The 16,115-nt window shown below is 47.8% G+C and overlaps 1 protein-coding gene across 1 annotated transcript in view; it reads right to left on the bottom strand.

Moving 5' to 3' along the window:
- Positions 1-773: 773 nt before the first annotated feature.
- Ft (cadherin-related tumor suppressor fat) overlaps positions 774-16,115 on the bottom strand; it is a 71,296-nt gene continuing 55,954 nt past the window's right edge. Inside the window, exons 4-20 of the mRNA XM_076388458.1 lie at positions 15,476-15,865; positions 13,230-13,643; positions 12,250-12,582; positions 11,949-12,126; positions 9,768-9,948; positions 9,421-9,674; positions 8,877-9,307; positions 8,415-8,759; positions 8,012-8,341; positions 6,695-7,810; positions 4,933-6,607; positions 4,548-4,852; positions 4,187-4,452; positions 3,635-4,078; positions 3,183-3,552; positions 2,890-3,105; positions 774-2,804 (exon numbers count right to left, since the gene is read on the bottom strand). Of these exons, the coding sequence (XP_076244573.1) occupies positions 774-2,804; positions 2,890-3,105; positions 3,183-3,552; positions 3,635-4,078; positions 4,187-4,452; positions 4,548-4,852; positions 4,933-6,607; positions 6,695-7,810; positions 8,012-8,341; positions 8,415-8,759; positions 8,877-9,307; positions 9,421-9,674; positions 9,768-9,948; positions 11,949-12,126; positions 12,250-12,582; positions 13,230-13,643; positions 15,476-15,865 (9,279 nt within the window). The remainder of the gene's footprint in view (positions 2,805-2,889; positions 3,106-3,182; positions 3,553-3,634; positions 4,079-4,186; positions 4,453-4,547; positions 4,853-4,932; positions 6,608-6,694; positions 7,811-8,011; positions 8,342-8,414; positions 8,760-8,876; positions 9,308-9,420; positions 9,675-9,767; positions 9,949-11,948; positions 12,127-12,249; positions 12,583-13,229; positions 13,644-15,475; positions 15,866-16,115) is intronic.

Below are 16,115 nucleotides of genomic sequence, written 5' to 3'. Positions count from 1 at the left end.
CTGCGATTGTCGCTCGTCATTGCGCGACCGTATCGAGATTATCTGGCACAGATCGACGAAAATACTTTATTTACAGAAGCTGCTACTCGATGTAGCACCTTCTCGCTATAAACTCCATTTTGATTTCTCCGAACTCTTCTCTTTTCATCTTCGATAAAAAAGACATCATTCAAATATAAATTGGCTTCTAAAGCCGAAAAAGAGTTCGTAGCGAGATAATGCTACAATTACTTATAGTGGCTCGCGATACGATCGCACAACTCGTCACCCAAATTGCGACATATCGCAGGAAGCGATTCCAGACCTACCCATAAATTCGTGAGATTCGAAAATGTACGTCTTCTAAAACTTTTACCCCTAATTCTCGTCAGAGTCTCGTTTTGATTAAACACATCACGATTTTATTTACAAATTCACAATTACCTCGACGCAGGGAATCATCTCAGCGTCATTAGGATTCCCGATCAAACAGGAAACAGATCGTCTCGATCCTCCTATCATTATGGCAAGACAAATTACACTTCCCTTTTAATATGAACTCCTGAACGAAAGGGAACGCAATCAACGCTTATGAACCTAAGTCTTTTCAGTCTATCGTCCACTCGTTACTCTATGGCTCACGATTAATTGGCAATTAAAGCGTATTTCACTGGTTGAACGTCCTTTATGTCCCACCAGTAACTCTTATGTTCAATCAACACTCGAGCACTGATAGGCTCAACCATCGAAGCTCGATAATAGTCGATAAGAGTCTTAAACACTAGCACCTATATTCAAACATACTCCTCAGATGGCTTGGGTATGCTCGCTGGCAGTCTAAGCGTACTTGGTACGCGATTGGCACTGTCTGGTAGCTCAGCGATGTCTATGAATACTCCAACTAGACTATCAAAGTTCAGTCCCCAGTTGAGCAGATAGTCCCAGCTGAGGGCTGTTGTGGTGGTCGAGGGTGATCCATTATTCGTGGGCCTGTACAATCCACCCATGTGCGTGGATAAATCATCGTCAGAGGCTACCAAGGTACTCAGGGAGCCTCGAAAAGAGCTGTCGAATCCATCATAGTTGACGTTAGGTGGCAGAGGTGGTTTCGTTGTCTGCGAGGAGTCATTGCTCCTCTGGTTCACTTCCTCGTCGTCTGGCTTCGCGAACGGATTATCCGATCGCTTATCACCCACCAGTGACGTGTTATCATACTCCGAACACGTGAAGCTGTCGTTCCCACTTTCGTCAGTCGTCGACGAGTTCCTTCGTTCCAGCCTCTCCACAGGAGGCGTGTGTCTTCTGTGAAGATGCAGAGGACCATGGGTGGGTGGTCCCCTAGCTTCGCTGGACGAGCTCACAGCGTCAAGAGTGGACACGAGGCTCGAGGTTCTGGGCCTGGAATTCAGCCTCTCTATTTCTTCCGCGGTGAGGCCCATAGGCCCTGAAGACACATTATTCACAGAGTTTTCGTTATTCGATTGAGGCGCTTTTCGACTGGCTGTCGAGCCAGAAAGCTGACTCATTATAGGCGAATTCAAGCTCCTCTCGCTATTGGAATTTAAAGCATCTTTTCCTACTCCTCCAGAGGAGGAAGTGGTTGCCAGGAGAGCACTTTGCAGAGGTTTCCCACTGATGTCATGGAGAGTGAGAATCCTCGGCTGCTGAGCTGATAGTTCACTGCTGGGCGATAACCTTGCCAGAGGAGTGCTTTGGAGCAGCTTCTGAGTGGGCCCAGTGGGCTGGCTAACATTCGGCGGAGGCAGAGCTCGCGGAGGGAAGGGACCAGTGTGTCTGTGCTGCTGGCCCGTATGCTTATGGTGGTTGGCATAATTGCTTATAGGTGGAGGAGTGGCTTTGTACTTTCTCACCCCATCCCGATAGCCTTTATAGTGATAAACAATGTCTATATCGCTGGGGGCAATGGAGCTAGCGTTTTCCAAATCGTAGTGCTCAGGCATATCAGGTTCTGGGTTATGTTCATGAGAATGCAGTGAAGTTTGAGCAGGTGGAGGTAGTGGAGGATGTTCGTCTCTTATAGGAGGCGACTTGGTCACCTCCCTCTCGATGATATCTGGTCTTTGAGGTCGATGTTCATTCGTAGCATTGATCTCTCTTTCCTTATACTTCTTCGAAATCAACTCTGGGCCCATGTGTCCCACTCCACGCAGATCAGACGTGTCAGAGATATAAGTGTTCTCGTGTCGGGACATCAGATTGTCATTCCCACTTCCAACAAGTGGATTCCCAGTCATTATAGCGTTGGTATTCTTATTAACCACTGATGGCGCAGACTTCTCCTTATTCTGGCGCCTCAGGCGGAAGACGATGAAGCTGACCAGGATCGCGATTAGTAAGATGACGAAGAAGACTATGACCAAGGTGATCCCGATGCTGAGAGGGTCGGCTGTGGCCACTGCGCTAATGCCAATCGGTCCTCTGCAGCCGGTGCTCACTTTGCCATGGTACAGTGAGTCTTTGAAGATCGAGCCGGATCCATTGAAAGGCTGGATCTCGTTGTTGATGGTGAAGTTGGCCAAGCAGCCCTCGAAGCTCCTGGCGCCAGCGCTGTGAGCGTAGTACAGCTCTTGACTAACTCCACCGATCGATAGGACAGACAAATATGGGTCGAGGAAGTCGTGGACACCTGCAGAATCCAGCTCGTCGCCAGTTTGCACGCCGTCGATGAACAGTCTCAGGCCTCGGAAGTAGGAGTGGAGAGTTAGGTTGTGCCAGTGGCCATCTGCTAGGCTACCTTCGGTATTCGCTGACATGTTTACTGGTGAGCCTAGTAGGGAGGCGTAGAACAGCTGGCCATTTCGGAGCTGCAATATTATTGGGAATTTTATTTGAATCTTGGGAATGAGAACCAGATGAGGTACAGGAAAGCGAGTCTTCTAGTTCTCTTACCTCCACTGATGTGAAATGCTTGTTAGTTGCTGCGTATATGAGGATTCCATCAGGTTTCACTGTCCTAAACATCAGGCTGATCGTCTTGGATGGAGATGAAGTAGTTATGAAGCTTGTGTCTTCGTTGAGAGCTCGCTTGGGTCTGTTCCTGTGCCACACTGTGGAGCCTCCGTAGAGGTACTCCAGTAGCTGCATTCTTCTGTGCTTTTCAGAGACCTATAAAAGAATAATCATAGAGAATAGAGTCAGCCTAAAGCTTCAATTAAAGAGAAATTTCGAAAGTTTCCTCATACCTTAAATTCAACGTATCCACCCTCGCTCAAGGTGACGGGTTCGAGCGCATTATCACAGTTGGGTGCCGTTACCAGTCCACACTGACAAGTGACCTGATGCCACTTGTCGTAGCACTTGGCACTCGCTCCACAAACAGAGCTCGAGTCCTTGGTGTCTCTGAGACAGGGATTCTTCTTCGATCTGATGCACGTGGGCTTGACGCCACGGGAAGCTAGTGGATTAGAAAGATTCAGGGCTCTGCCATTGATGGACACTGAGTGCACGCATCCCACGAAATCGTCAGAGTGCACCTGTCCTGGTCTCTCGAGGACTGGGTCAGCGTTATCGAGCCCACCCACCAAGAGAGGGTTGTTATTAAAGTTGAGAGTCCTGTAGGGCAAAGATGATCATGTTATTGCATGGCTTAGATAAATGGAAGCTATATCTTCTGCACACGTGCTCGTTTACTAACCCAGTTGGTCCCACATCATCAGCGTAACAAGTTCCATCGCCAGGTCTGCAGTCATCACAGATATCGCCATGCTCCCTGCAGGTCGACACGCTCAAAGATACCACGCGTCCGTTCCTCGTTGCAGTCACTTTCCTCCACTCTCCATCGGACACAGACTGTTCCGTTTTGATCGTGATAGAGGTAATGGCGCTCCTCGCGCCTCCATAAGAGAACACTACCCTTCCGTTCACCAGTTCCAAGACCACGAAGTCCGAACGTCCCCCACTTTGAGGAGCATAGTTGTACAGTAATAGAGCATCTGGTTTGGTAGTGGCGAAGACTATCGTTATATCGTTTGTGTTCGAGTCTAAAGCTGGGAAGGCCATGTAGGATAATTCCTCGAAGCCAAATGTGGACCTTTCGCAGTGCCTTCCGTAGCGACCCTCTGGGCAACTGCATCTGTAGCTGTGAAAGAAATTTGGGGATAATTGTTAGGACTAGTTTTATAGTAATATTGATGGTATGTCAGCTGAGGTGTAGAATTGTTGGTTAAGGGAATATGGAGAAACTTACCCAGGTTTCTCTCCCACGCACAAGCCACCATAGAGGCAGGGATTGGGTCTGCAAGAGTCAGTGACCGCCTCGCAGTGGTTTCCTCTGTAGCCAGCGCGACAAAGGCAGAAGAAACTGAAGCTATCGGGACTTTTCCTACAGGATCCTCCATTTCTGCATGGATTGCTCGCACAGGCATCGCCTCTTTCCAACTCGCAGAGCTTCCCCTCGCGGTCGATCGGACAGGTACATTGGAAATCGTATCCCAATCGTCGACACTGTCCTCCCTAAAATTAATTAGAAATGTATTAGCGTCTTATAGTAGAGAAAATAAAATCAGAATTATTGTAAGTAGAGAAAGGTTGCTATTGAAGGTACTCACCAATAAGCATGGGTTGGGAGAACAAGGATCTTGCCTCCTCTCACATCTTTCGCCCGTGAAACCGTCGCGACACTTGCAGGTCATTTCGTGCATCATTCTCGGTGACGTGAGGATCAGTGCTTGGCTATCAGTGATCCTGGCGTCATCGTATATGACTAGTTTATCGCTGCAAGTGCCACCGTTCTCGCAGGGGATGTGCTTGCAAGGTGAATAGCCGATGGTGAAGGTAGCTCCCTCGAGAAGCGATCGAATTTTGTCTCGATTCCGATTTAGTAATTCAGTGACTTCGTATTTGGTACGGTAGCCTGTGGATGAGAGGAAATATTCTTTAATTAAAGGTTCCTTAATAGAAAAAGAGACACTTGAATTCGAAGATGAGTCCTACCTTGAGGTGACTCCACTGCCAAGTGAATATTCAAATCAGATGCATTCTCCCCGAGACTGAAGATCTTCAGGGTATCTCCCACGTCGATTTCTTCTTGCAAAACGTCCAATAGAGCACGATACTTCTGGCTCAAGAAATCATTAGCAGAGAGCTTAGAGACCTGCAGGGTCACACTGTTTTCGATGGTGGTATTAGAGAAAACGAGGAACTCCACTGTGACCTTTGACACCACGTTAGGATGACGACCATCGTTTCCAGAAATGCTAAGAGAATAGCCTATTCCTGGAGTTATTTTCTTAGTATGAAGATCACAAGCGGCAGGAATGCTGAGGATCCTTGGATTCGATCCTTGAAGGATCTTGCAGGAATAAGTGCCAGTGATGTCAGGGTCATTAGGATGCACATCAGCAATCTTCCCTAATGGGATCTGCTCGTTGAAAGAGTGTACTATCACATGGACAGATCTAGGCGATGATGGACTATCATTCTGGTCTGTCACAATAACTGTTATCGTGTGTTCATTCTTCATTCGTGGAATTCCAGAGTCCTCCACTTCGATCACGAGATCCAGCTGAGGCATAGCTTCTCTGTCCAAGCTCCTAGTAGTCTTCAGCACCCCAGTGTGCTTGTCCAGAGTAACCATATCACTCTGTCTTCCACCAACTAATCTATACGTGAAGGGTGCCCCATTCGGTGGCAGATCAGGGTCAGTAGCGCTAAGAGTCATGATGATAGTTCCAGCTGCTTCGTTTTCGTTCACATAGCCCACCACTCCTGGGGGATCGAAGATGGGCCCATTGTCATTTATATCTTGAAGCTCAATATGCACAACCGCGGTGCCAGTTTGCGGTGGGGAGCCAGTATCAATCGCGCCAATTGTCAGATCATAGATTGGAATAGTCTCTCGGTCTAATTGTTTAGCAGTTTCTATGTCCCCAGTCTGTGGGTCCACCTTAAAAGCTTGCCCAATGTTTCCACCAATGATAGAATAAGAGAACTGATTATTCTGAGGCCTTATGTCCTTGTCAACTGCCCTGACAGTCAGCACACGAGTTCCATGGGTCGCACCTTCGGAAACAGTAGCGTCGTAGTTACTCTGGAGGAACTCTGGGGGATCGTTTCCATCCTGGATCGAGACGATAACCTGAGCCTCGTCAGTGTCATTGCCACGAATCCCTCCTCCATTCTTCGTCATCACCGTCAACACTACTCTATTCTGAGTCTCGCGATCCAATCTTCGAGACACTCGGATTATCCCCGTCTCAGAGCCAATGGAGAAGCCTCGATCATTCGAGGAACCCACGAAGAGGTAGTAGACGCGTCCGTCTTCGCCAGCGTCTTGGTCAGTCGCTTGAACCAGCCCTACGGAAGTGCCCACCTCGGCACTCTCCGACACGTCCATGTGAAACACAGGCTGAATGAACTTCGGATAGTACTCGTTCACCCCTGTGATGTGCACGAGGACTGTTGTGAAGCCGACCATTTGGGGGTTCGCGTCTGGGTTCGCTGCAACGATGTCCAGGGTGTACTCGTTCGCCTCCTCGTAGTCGAAGCTGATCAGAGAAGTGATTTCGCCTGTGTCTTCGCGTATACGGAAGTGATCCTTCCCTGTTCCACCGAGGATCTTGTACTGCACCACGGCGTACTTGGGGGAATCGATGTCCCGAGCGATCACCTGAAATGAAAGAAGTAAATGTTTAGCGAGGAATTCTATAGAAACCGGTGTCGAATAAAAGTATCGATTGATGCAATAGTGTCTCACCTTATACACGAAGCTATCAGCTGGCGAGTTCTCAGGCAAGAAGGCCTCGTAGACGCTCTGATTAAACGTAGGCGGGTTATCATTAATATCGGATACATTCACAGTTAACGTAGCGACTGCCTGCTTCATTTCGAATCCTAAATCCGTGGCTGTGATATTCAATCGATATTCCTGCACCAGATCGTAGTCCAAGGGCTCTAGAATAGTCACTGCCCCGGTGATAGAGTGGACGAAGAATTCGTTCCTCTCGTTTCCAGCGGATATCTTGTACCTTATCATACCATTGGGACCGTCGTCACCATCAGTGGCGCTGACAGTCAAAATGGTAGTGTTAACAGGCTCATTCTCGGGTACTCGAACTTGGTAGCTATCGGCAGCGAAGGTCGGAGCGTGCTTGTTCTCCCCAGATATCACTAAAGTCAGTGAGACCTCGTCCTTCTGAGGAGGCACACCCTTGTCAACAGCCTGAGCCTTGAGGAGGAACGTGGTGCCCACTGGCACGGAAGCCAAACTCTTTCGAACGTAAACCCAGCCAGACTTCTCGTCGATAGAGAAGTACTCGCTGCCATTGACGTTCACCAGGAAGTAGCTGATCTCTGCGTTCACTCCGAAGTCAGCGTCATCTTTAGCTACGAGTTGCACCACTCGTTTGCCAACCCCATAGTTCTCTGGCACGGGGTACAGATATGATCTTTGCTCGAATTTCGGTGCATTGTTGTTAGCGTCCACCACGCTCACGTAGACCACTGTCTTCGAGGACATGGGTGGCTTGCCATTGTCGGTAGCTACCACTGTTAGAGAGTAGAGATTCTCTGGGGAGGAAGGTCGATGGGTGTGTTTGTAGCGCAAGGTCTTCTTGCTGAACACGTCGCCAGTGGCTGGGTCGACGGTGAAGAGGTCCGAGGGCTGCAACAGGCTGTAGGATATCACGGAGTTCGGTCCCTGCTTATCGCGATCGATCGCTGTCACTTGGCCAACGTGCGCAACAGGTGGCTGGAGCTCGGGGAAGTGGAAGTGGTAGGAATCCTCGTCGAACTCTGGCGCGTTGTCGTTTTGGTCCTGAATGGTGATGGTCAGGGGCGTCGCTGCTCCCCAGGCACCGTCTGCTACCACCACCTGTTACAATACGATTCCTCGATATAGATCAGGATGCACCAACGAGTTTAGAGCACATTCTCGAGGTCAACTTGTAGAGGGTATTGCAAAGCATGGGGACGTAAGTTCAGTATAAGGAGAGACGTACGAACTAATAGGTCAACTGTATATCAGATTAGGTTCTGAATTTTGATTCTTCATCGACTCTTTTTTAATACCTACTTTCAATAAGTATTCATCCTGTTCCTCTCGGTCCAAGTGTCCATTTACAGTCACGTTGCCGCTCAGAGGGTCGATGGAAAACTTCATTCCAGGATTCTCAGTGAAAGTATACGTGGCATTAGCATTCTGTCCAATATCACGGTCGCTGCTGGTTAGTCTTATAACGAACGTGCCAATTTCTGCGTTCTCTGTAACGTTGACGCTGAAGAGTCGGGTGAAGCGAGGTGCATTATCATTCTTATCCAAAACTGTTAATAACACCGTAGCTGTGCCTGTCAGCGATGGTTGTCCCTGGTCCCTTGCTTCTACGACTAATTCATAGGAGGCGATCTGAAAGAGTAATAGTATTTTAATCTTTATTCTTCTAAAGGAAATTGAATTTTAACGTTTCGAAAGAACTCACCTCTTCACGATCTAATTTTGCATTAGTGCTAATTTCTCCCGACTCAGAATCGATGATGAAGGTCTCACTGAAATCGTTGACTAAGTAATAAGACACTTGTCCATTCTCTCCAGAGTCACGGTCCTTAGCAGACACCTTGGTGACGAATAGAGGTGGGTACTCATCCTCTGGAACTGTTGCGTTGTAGATGGAAGCTTCCATTATTGGCGCGTTGTCATTGGCGTCTGTAACGTTCACCAAAAGCTGCACAACACTCCTCAGGGCGGGGGTGTCCGAGTCTCGGACCTCGATCCAGGCTTCATAGAAAGGGGTAGTCTCGTAGTCGAATCCTGATGCCACTAACACCTGAGTAAAAACCGAGTAGATCTGTTACATTTTTTCTCAATAAGTGATTTTAAAAAATCCTAAAACCTGGTAAGGATTATTTTCGAGATCGAGTCTCTGAATTCTCTATCAACAAACCTCTCCAGTGTGGGGGTCGATCTTAAGCGCATCCCCGATGTTCCCTCCAGCCATTCCATAAACAAGATTGCTCGCGGCCCCGACCTTCGGCGTAGTAGCGCTCAGTTTCGTGATCGCCCTTCCCTCGGGCACATCTTCGGGCAAAGTGAACCTAGTGTTGATAGTTGAACAAAAACTTGGGAACAGTTGTCTCTCCCACAGATGGATGACCAAGTCCGCAGTGACGGACTGTGGCTCAGCCCCGCAGTCTGACGCTTGGATCTGCAGCTGGTAAGTGGTTTCATCATTGGCCAGCTCCTGAGTCGCTCTTATCACGCCGCTGTTTGCGTCTATCGCGAATTTCTCCGAGTCTATTCCCTGGAGACGATAGACGATCCGGGAATTCTCGGCATCGTCGTCGTCCACCGCTTTCGCGCCAAACACGAAGTCCCCTTTAATGGCAAAGAGTGGGTATACGGTCATGTTCAAGTTGGACTTCTCGGCGTTTAGGTGGGTTTAGCCTTTGCTTTGTATCGAGTCATATTAGTTTTGTTTTTTGTGTTACCTGGTTTGGTTGCACCTGGCACATAAGCTGTGTATCTGGGACTAGAAAATCTAGGCGCATTGTCGTTCACATCCTTGACGAAGATCGTCAGATTCACGGCAGAGGCTCTGGGTTCCGTTGGGCTCGAATCTTGTGCGATTAATGTTAGATGATAGACAGAAGTTTGCTCTCGGTCCAGAGGTACCACAGTGAACACTTCTCCAGTGTCTGGGTCCGCGGTGAAGCGTTCAGATTTCTCTCCTAGTAAACTGTACCTGTTTCAAATATTAGAGATTGATTTAATAATGAACGCTTGCCAGTAATTCAGACAGAGATTGCTCCAAGAGATCAGGTGAAAGCAAACTTACCTGATCTTTGCATTTAGGCCTTCGTCCTTGTCAGTGGCATAAGGTTTAGTGACCCAGGTACCGGAAGCCGAATTCTCGGTGACCGTTGCCCTGTACTCCTGCCTCGTGAATTCCGGGCTGTGATCGTTGACATCCAGAACGACGATCCTAACGATGCCCGATCCAGTCAAAGGCGGAGAACCTGTAGAACAGGTTCACTAATCGTAGACCGATCGTTCTATGATTGCACAAATGTGTTCGGCTAATCGAGCTACATAAACAAAACGGGCCCCGCTTTAAATTCACTAGTAGGAATTTCCTCGGATCTTTCTCAAGCTGTGAAAGTGATCTACTCCCTTGCTTTCTCCAATTATCTTTACTCGAGGGTATAATCGTAGATCAGAGGCTTTTAACGTCTTTTTAACCACTCTTCCCAACACTGATAGCGTACGTGAGTTAATATCACTCGCTGCGGGTACCCTTCAAATCAAAGATACGTACGAATTTTTTCAGCTTTCACTCGAAACTCGGGGTAGGATGGTTACTTCGAGTTTTACATTAGCTACAGTATTCTGAGTTTATTACAAGAATGCTAATCTAAAATCTACATACTTTTTAGTCCGAAATTCAGGCAAATTTTAATGATAGTATCTGAGGAACATTCGTTGAAATTCTTTTGACTCTATAGATAGAACTATGAATCTATCAAATGAAAAAAACGAAGACTTAAAAGTGGGGTTCAAAGGACACATTTAGCCTTAAAAAATCGCAAATTTAAATCCTCCAGCAGCTTCTTCACCAGAGATGCAATCCATACCTCGCACCCTGTGCCCAAGACCTCATTGCATCGAAGCCTCCAGCCCAAGGTGCACCCTCGGCTGTCGATAATAAGGAGGAGCATTTTGGGGCGTGCACGAGGGGTGCACATACGCGACATCCATGGGGCATAAATAAAATAGGAGTATAATGCGCGGGCGCGAGCAGTCTCTCCCTTCCTCTCTCTGTCTCAGAAGCGAGAAGGAGCAGGAGAGGGCAGCGTTTAGCTCGAAAGAGAGCCTCCAAAACGTCCAAGAAGCGAAAGCAAGCTGCGAGGGGCAGGAGGCGGTGTGCGAGGAGGACAGAGGGGGCGGCGGTGGGAGACGAAAGCTTGGAGGGGTGGGTGGGGAACGAAGGGAAAACCGCCGGGGGTAGGGAGAAAGAGAGTGCAGCGTGGAAGCAGAGGAAGGCATTTGAGAGCGATTATCATAATCGCGCGTCATAACTCTGCAGGCTTGTCTACCTCGGCGGGGACCGATTGGGCCATCGGGGGCAAGGGGGCCTAAAGGGGGCCAAAGGGGGCCTAAAGGGGGCCGAAGGGGGCCGAAGGGGGCCGAAGGGGGCCGAAGGGGGCGAGCGAGGGGCACCCTCCGAGGGGACTACCGGCTCCGTCGGGGGAACGAACGATAAAAAAGATTTCGACGAGGAACTGCCCACCGCTTAAAGAATCTCATCGAACAACCCACAAATTTATATCCAATTTGTATATTACCGCTCATTACTTAAACCCATCCCATATATCGTCTATTGTTTCGTCTATTCGCTCGCTGGAGTGACATTCCGATACCTCGTGGGCCTGGCGTCTCTCTCGATCTACCTCTAACGGAATTAATAACCGCTAAAAGTCGTTCGCGCGACATTTGGTGACATTTCGACGGACTAGAGCCGAGTGGCGGAGACACGGAGCATCTCTGCTGCTGCGACTCTATACTCGAAAGGGTGCCAGTGAGTCACCTAGGTGCCAGAATCAGTTTTTTCCTCGGACGTGTTCCTTCCCCATTCCCCGCGCCTTTTTCAGCCCAAGTGCCAAACCCGACATAATTAAGTCCTTTGTCCGCGCTAATTCGCAACCAGTTTGCACAGAGGCTAAGACCCGCCGGAAAAATATTCTCGACGAAGAATACCGGCTACCCCTTTGAATGACGGCCTTTGTGCAGGTCGCGCCAGGTATACACCTATTTAGCCGTTCCTTTAAGGATTCTGCAGGGAACACGGTTCTGCCCGCGATCCCTTTGTCCTTTCGCTCTTTACGAACCTATTTTCCCTCGTATTGAATTTCCGTCGAAATTGTTTAGAAGCTTGCTATTCAGGTGGGTCGTAGGAGAGCTAGATTTTAGCGTTGATCTTTGACGCTGGCCTCGCTTTGAACCTTGCCAAATAACTCACCGGTGTCCATGGCCACTAAGGTGTGGGTGTACTCTGGCACCAGTTCCCTGTCGAGGGGACGGAGCAGGAATATGTCCCCTGTGCTGGCGTTGATTCGAAACAAATCGGTGTCGCCCTCCTTCAAGAAGTACCTCACTTGGTCGTTGTACGGAGGTGTGTCTGCGTCGTAGGCTTTAACCTGTTCAACAGGTTGCTGGGAATTAGAGCTGCTTTTTGCTAGTTACGGTCTTCAGAGATTTCAAGGTTTTAATGGTTGAAAATTTGCAAATCCGAAAATTTGAAAAATTGATCGTGTAATCACCTGTATCACGAATCCTCCACCAGGCGGAACCATGTTCTCCATAACGTGCGCCAGATAGGGAGAATCCAGGAAGACGGGTGCATTGTCATTTATGTCCAAAACGGTGATGGTAACCTGGGCAGTGTCTCCACGGGGTGTCTCTCCAACTTCTGAAGCGCAATCTTCGCCACGAATGGTCAGATGATATCTAGACTTGCGCTCGAAGTTTAGGTTCTTCGCCACTCTGATAACACCGGTATCTTCCGATATGGTGAAGTCCCTGTTATCATCCCCCAACGCGATACTATATCTCACTCTTCCGTTCGCGCCTTCATCTCGATCCATAGCAGACACCTGCAAACAGGGAACAAGCTCGATGTTGTTCTTCTGGTTCGTCTCCATTCTTCGATCAGCGTTCTTTTCTGAACGGAGACAGGTCAGTTCACACCTTGTCTGGGCAATAAATCATGGAAGAATTTCGGAGTTAATCGAGACACCTAGGTGGAAGGTTAGGTCTGATTCACACCTAGGCGTCCATCGAGACCTCGACGAGGATTCGATGACTATTCAAACAAAGCGTTTCACACTGACGTTCATTATTCACTTCTTCGTAGATCAAGTAGAAAACTGAATCGTGATACTTAAGAAGAGGATGTACGTAGTTAACTTGTCACAGATTTGATGATACATTAGTCTCAGTATTTCTTCCGGATGATGATTTCCCATTATGAACTCGTTAAAAGATCATCTATTTCGAACCCCAATTGTCTGACTATTATACTTTGACCGACTTTAACTTCCACACTGTATCCCTTACTTCTATTAGAACATCCATAATAATTCCAGTTCCAAGTAAAATCATTTTCAACAAATTTCTAATTTACCTTGCGATGCCCTTTCTCTTTTCTTATACTACTTCCATTACAAGTTCATAAATATGTATCACAGAAATATCTGAGAAAGTAGTAGGAAAAATATAGAACTTCACACATCCTACTGACCTGCAGGACACTAGCCCCGATGCTAGCGTTCTCAGCAACAGTGGCCTCGTATTGTCTCGGATCGAACACTGGCGAATTGTCGTTCTCATCGAGGACCGTGACAGTGACGGTGGTGGAGGAGGATCTCGGCGGATCGCCGCGGTCCTTGGCGGTCACTTCCAAGGTGTAGTTAGACCTTAATTCGCGATCCAGCGATCCAGATACGCGCAGCAGTCCGTCGACAGGGCCCACGGTGAACGGGAGCGCGGTGTCCTCCAAGGAGTACTCCACGTATCCGTTTCGTCCTTCATCCCTGTCCACTGCCTTGATGGCCATCACCACCGTGTTGCTTGGAGCATTCTCGATTATCGAAATCCTGGTCGGCGATATGAACTCTGGCGACATGTCGTTCACGTCCAGGAGAACCACGGTCACCTGTGGATCAGGCATGTTCCTTCGATTCATTCGTTGGATCTTTTTCAGGGAATAGCAAGTCATTAAAGGGTGGAATTTTGGGATGTTAGGTTGCGATGTAATGTAAAGGTGATTGATACAATAAGATCGGCTCAACATTTTTCAGTGAAAGTGCGATAAATCGGTGAAAAAAAATCGTACGTCAATTTTTAAGGTCTCGTTGGAAAGGGAAGGCTTCAAACTTGAAATTTACTGCAAAACCAGCCGTGAAAAAAATTTATCAAGATTCTAATAGTTGTCTGAAGTTTGACAATAATCGGGGAAAAACCACTCTCCTTTTCTTGGCGCGTCGTGGAGCAGGGAATTTTTTTGGACAAGTTCAACTCAGGGACGTCAAAGTAGAGGATTTGCCCTTTAAAATGAGACCAAGCTCGCCTCCCTGCAATTTTTTTTGACGGAGCTACAGCAGTTCAAAGATTGACTACTTTTTCGGGCTCTGGAACACTGCGTGGTTCCGGGGCTGGAGACTCACTTTTCATTCTGAGCACCATATCTCGGCGAAAAAAAATTATAGAGCGCTCGCCAAGGTCTCATTCGAAAGGGGAGGGTTCAAGTGTTAATCTTCTCTCAGAAAAAGTCGCGAAAAAAATTTATCAAACTCCTGAGAGTCGACTGAATTTGGAAAACATTCGAGGAAAAAACACCCTCTCTCTCTCGGCGGGTCCTAAAGTCAAGAATTTTTTTTGGAAAAGTTCAACTCAGGGACGTCAAAGTAGAGGATTTAGTCTTTAGAATGAGACCAGACTCACCTTCCTACGATTTTTTTTGACGGAGTTACAGCATCTCAAAGATTGACTACTCTTTCGGGCCCTGGAACACTGTGCGATTCCGAGGCTGAAGGCTCACTTTTCATTCTGAGCGACATATCTCGGCGAAAAAAAATCGTAGAACACTCGCCAAGGTCTCATTCGAAAGCGGAGGGTTCAGGCTTCAATTTCTTTGCAGGAGAAGTTGCGAAAAAAATTTGTCAAGTTCCTGAGAGTTGTCTGAAGTTGCAAAACGTTCGAGCAAATATCACCCTCTGTTTCTCGGCATGTCATGGAGTGAAGAATTTTTTCCGGCCAAGTTCAACTCAGGGGTGTAAAAGTAGAGGCTTTGCCCTTTAAAATGAGACTAGGCTCAACTCCATACGATTTTTTTTCGCCAAGTTACAGTAGCTCAAATATTGGCAATTTTTTCGATCTCTGAATTACTACCCGATTTTGAGGTCTCTGGCTCACTTTTCCTTCCGAGTGCCATAACTCGGCGAAAAAAAATCGTAGAACAATTTTTAAGCTCTCGTTGGAAAGGAGAGACTTCAAACTTGAAACCTACTGCAAAAAGAGCTACGAAAAAAATTTATCAAGTTCCTGATAGTTGACTAAAGTTGGGAAACTATCGAGGAAAAAACACCCTCCCTCTCTCGAGGTGTCGCAGCATCAAGAATTTTTTTCGGACAATTTCAACTCAGGGGTGTAAAAGTAGACGCTTTGCCCTTTAAAATGAGACTAGGCTCAACTCCATACGATTTTTTTTCGCCAAGTTACAGCAGCTCAAATATTGACAATTTTTTCGATCTCTTATTTATACCGCGAACTATATAATAATTAATACTAATAATATAAATTCAGTTCTAATAGAGGATGTCTGTTTCGACTACTTCTGATAGACGAAATATGGTCCCTTCGACGATAGGGTTCGGCCAGCAGCGCTCTATACAATGAAACGACCGATCCTCGTTTCACGAATGACTTCTCTCTCTAACTACCTCGTTCCTTTTTTTCTCTTGTTTAAGGTAGAATGAGCAAACGAACCTGCACGGTGGACGACAATGGGCGGGCAGGCGGCAGAGGACTGTCGGTAGCGCTGAGGACCAAATTGTACAGAGGCTTCTGTTCCCTGTCGAGCAGCTTCCGCGTGAAAAGGGTGCCGTTTGCCGCCACTCCGAAGTCACCGTTCTCGTCACCGCCAGCCACCGCGTAAATTACCCTGCCGTTATCGCCAGAGTCGAGGTCCTGGGCGGCCACAGATAGGATTGGGGTGCCGATCGTCGTGTTCTCGACGATATCCGCGGCGTGTGGCCCCGCCTCGAAGATCGGCGCGTTGTCATTCAGGTCCACCACGTTGCAGTAGACGGTGACCGTCGAGGAGAGCGCCGGGATGCCGCCGTCCGTCGCCTGGACCACCAGGATGTAGTGCTGCACCTGGACAATCGGTAAGTGCTTTCTTATCTCTCTGCTTCTCGTCGACAGATTACCCTGCTGCCTTGGAAAATTGCGGCATCGCTGGGGGCACGGTGACTAGCGAATCCATTCGGAGAATGTACACTACTGATTAAAAGATTCACATTGCCTTTTAATTCATTATTAAAACTCTAGGCTACAGATTCGGCTAGCAGTGTACATGCTGAGGGATTTGCTTTTTATGAAAGTTTAGAATTTAGAATGTTACGAA

This window comes from Calliopsis andreniformis, chromosome 12 (genome assembly GCF_051401765.1).
Source record: "Calliopsis andreniformis isolate RMS-2024a chromosome 12, iyCalAndr_principal, whole genome shotgun sequence".
Taxonomy (NCBI): Eukaryota; Metazoa; Arthropoda; class Insecta; order Hymenoptera; family Andrenidae; genus Calliopsis; species Calliopsis andreniformis.
Note: the sequence above shows the minus strand (reverse complement) of the source record. Positions and strands in the feature narration are given on the sequence as shown.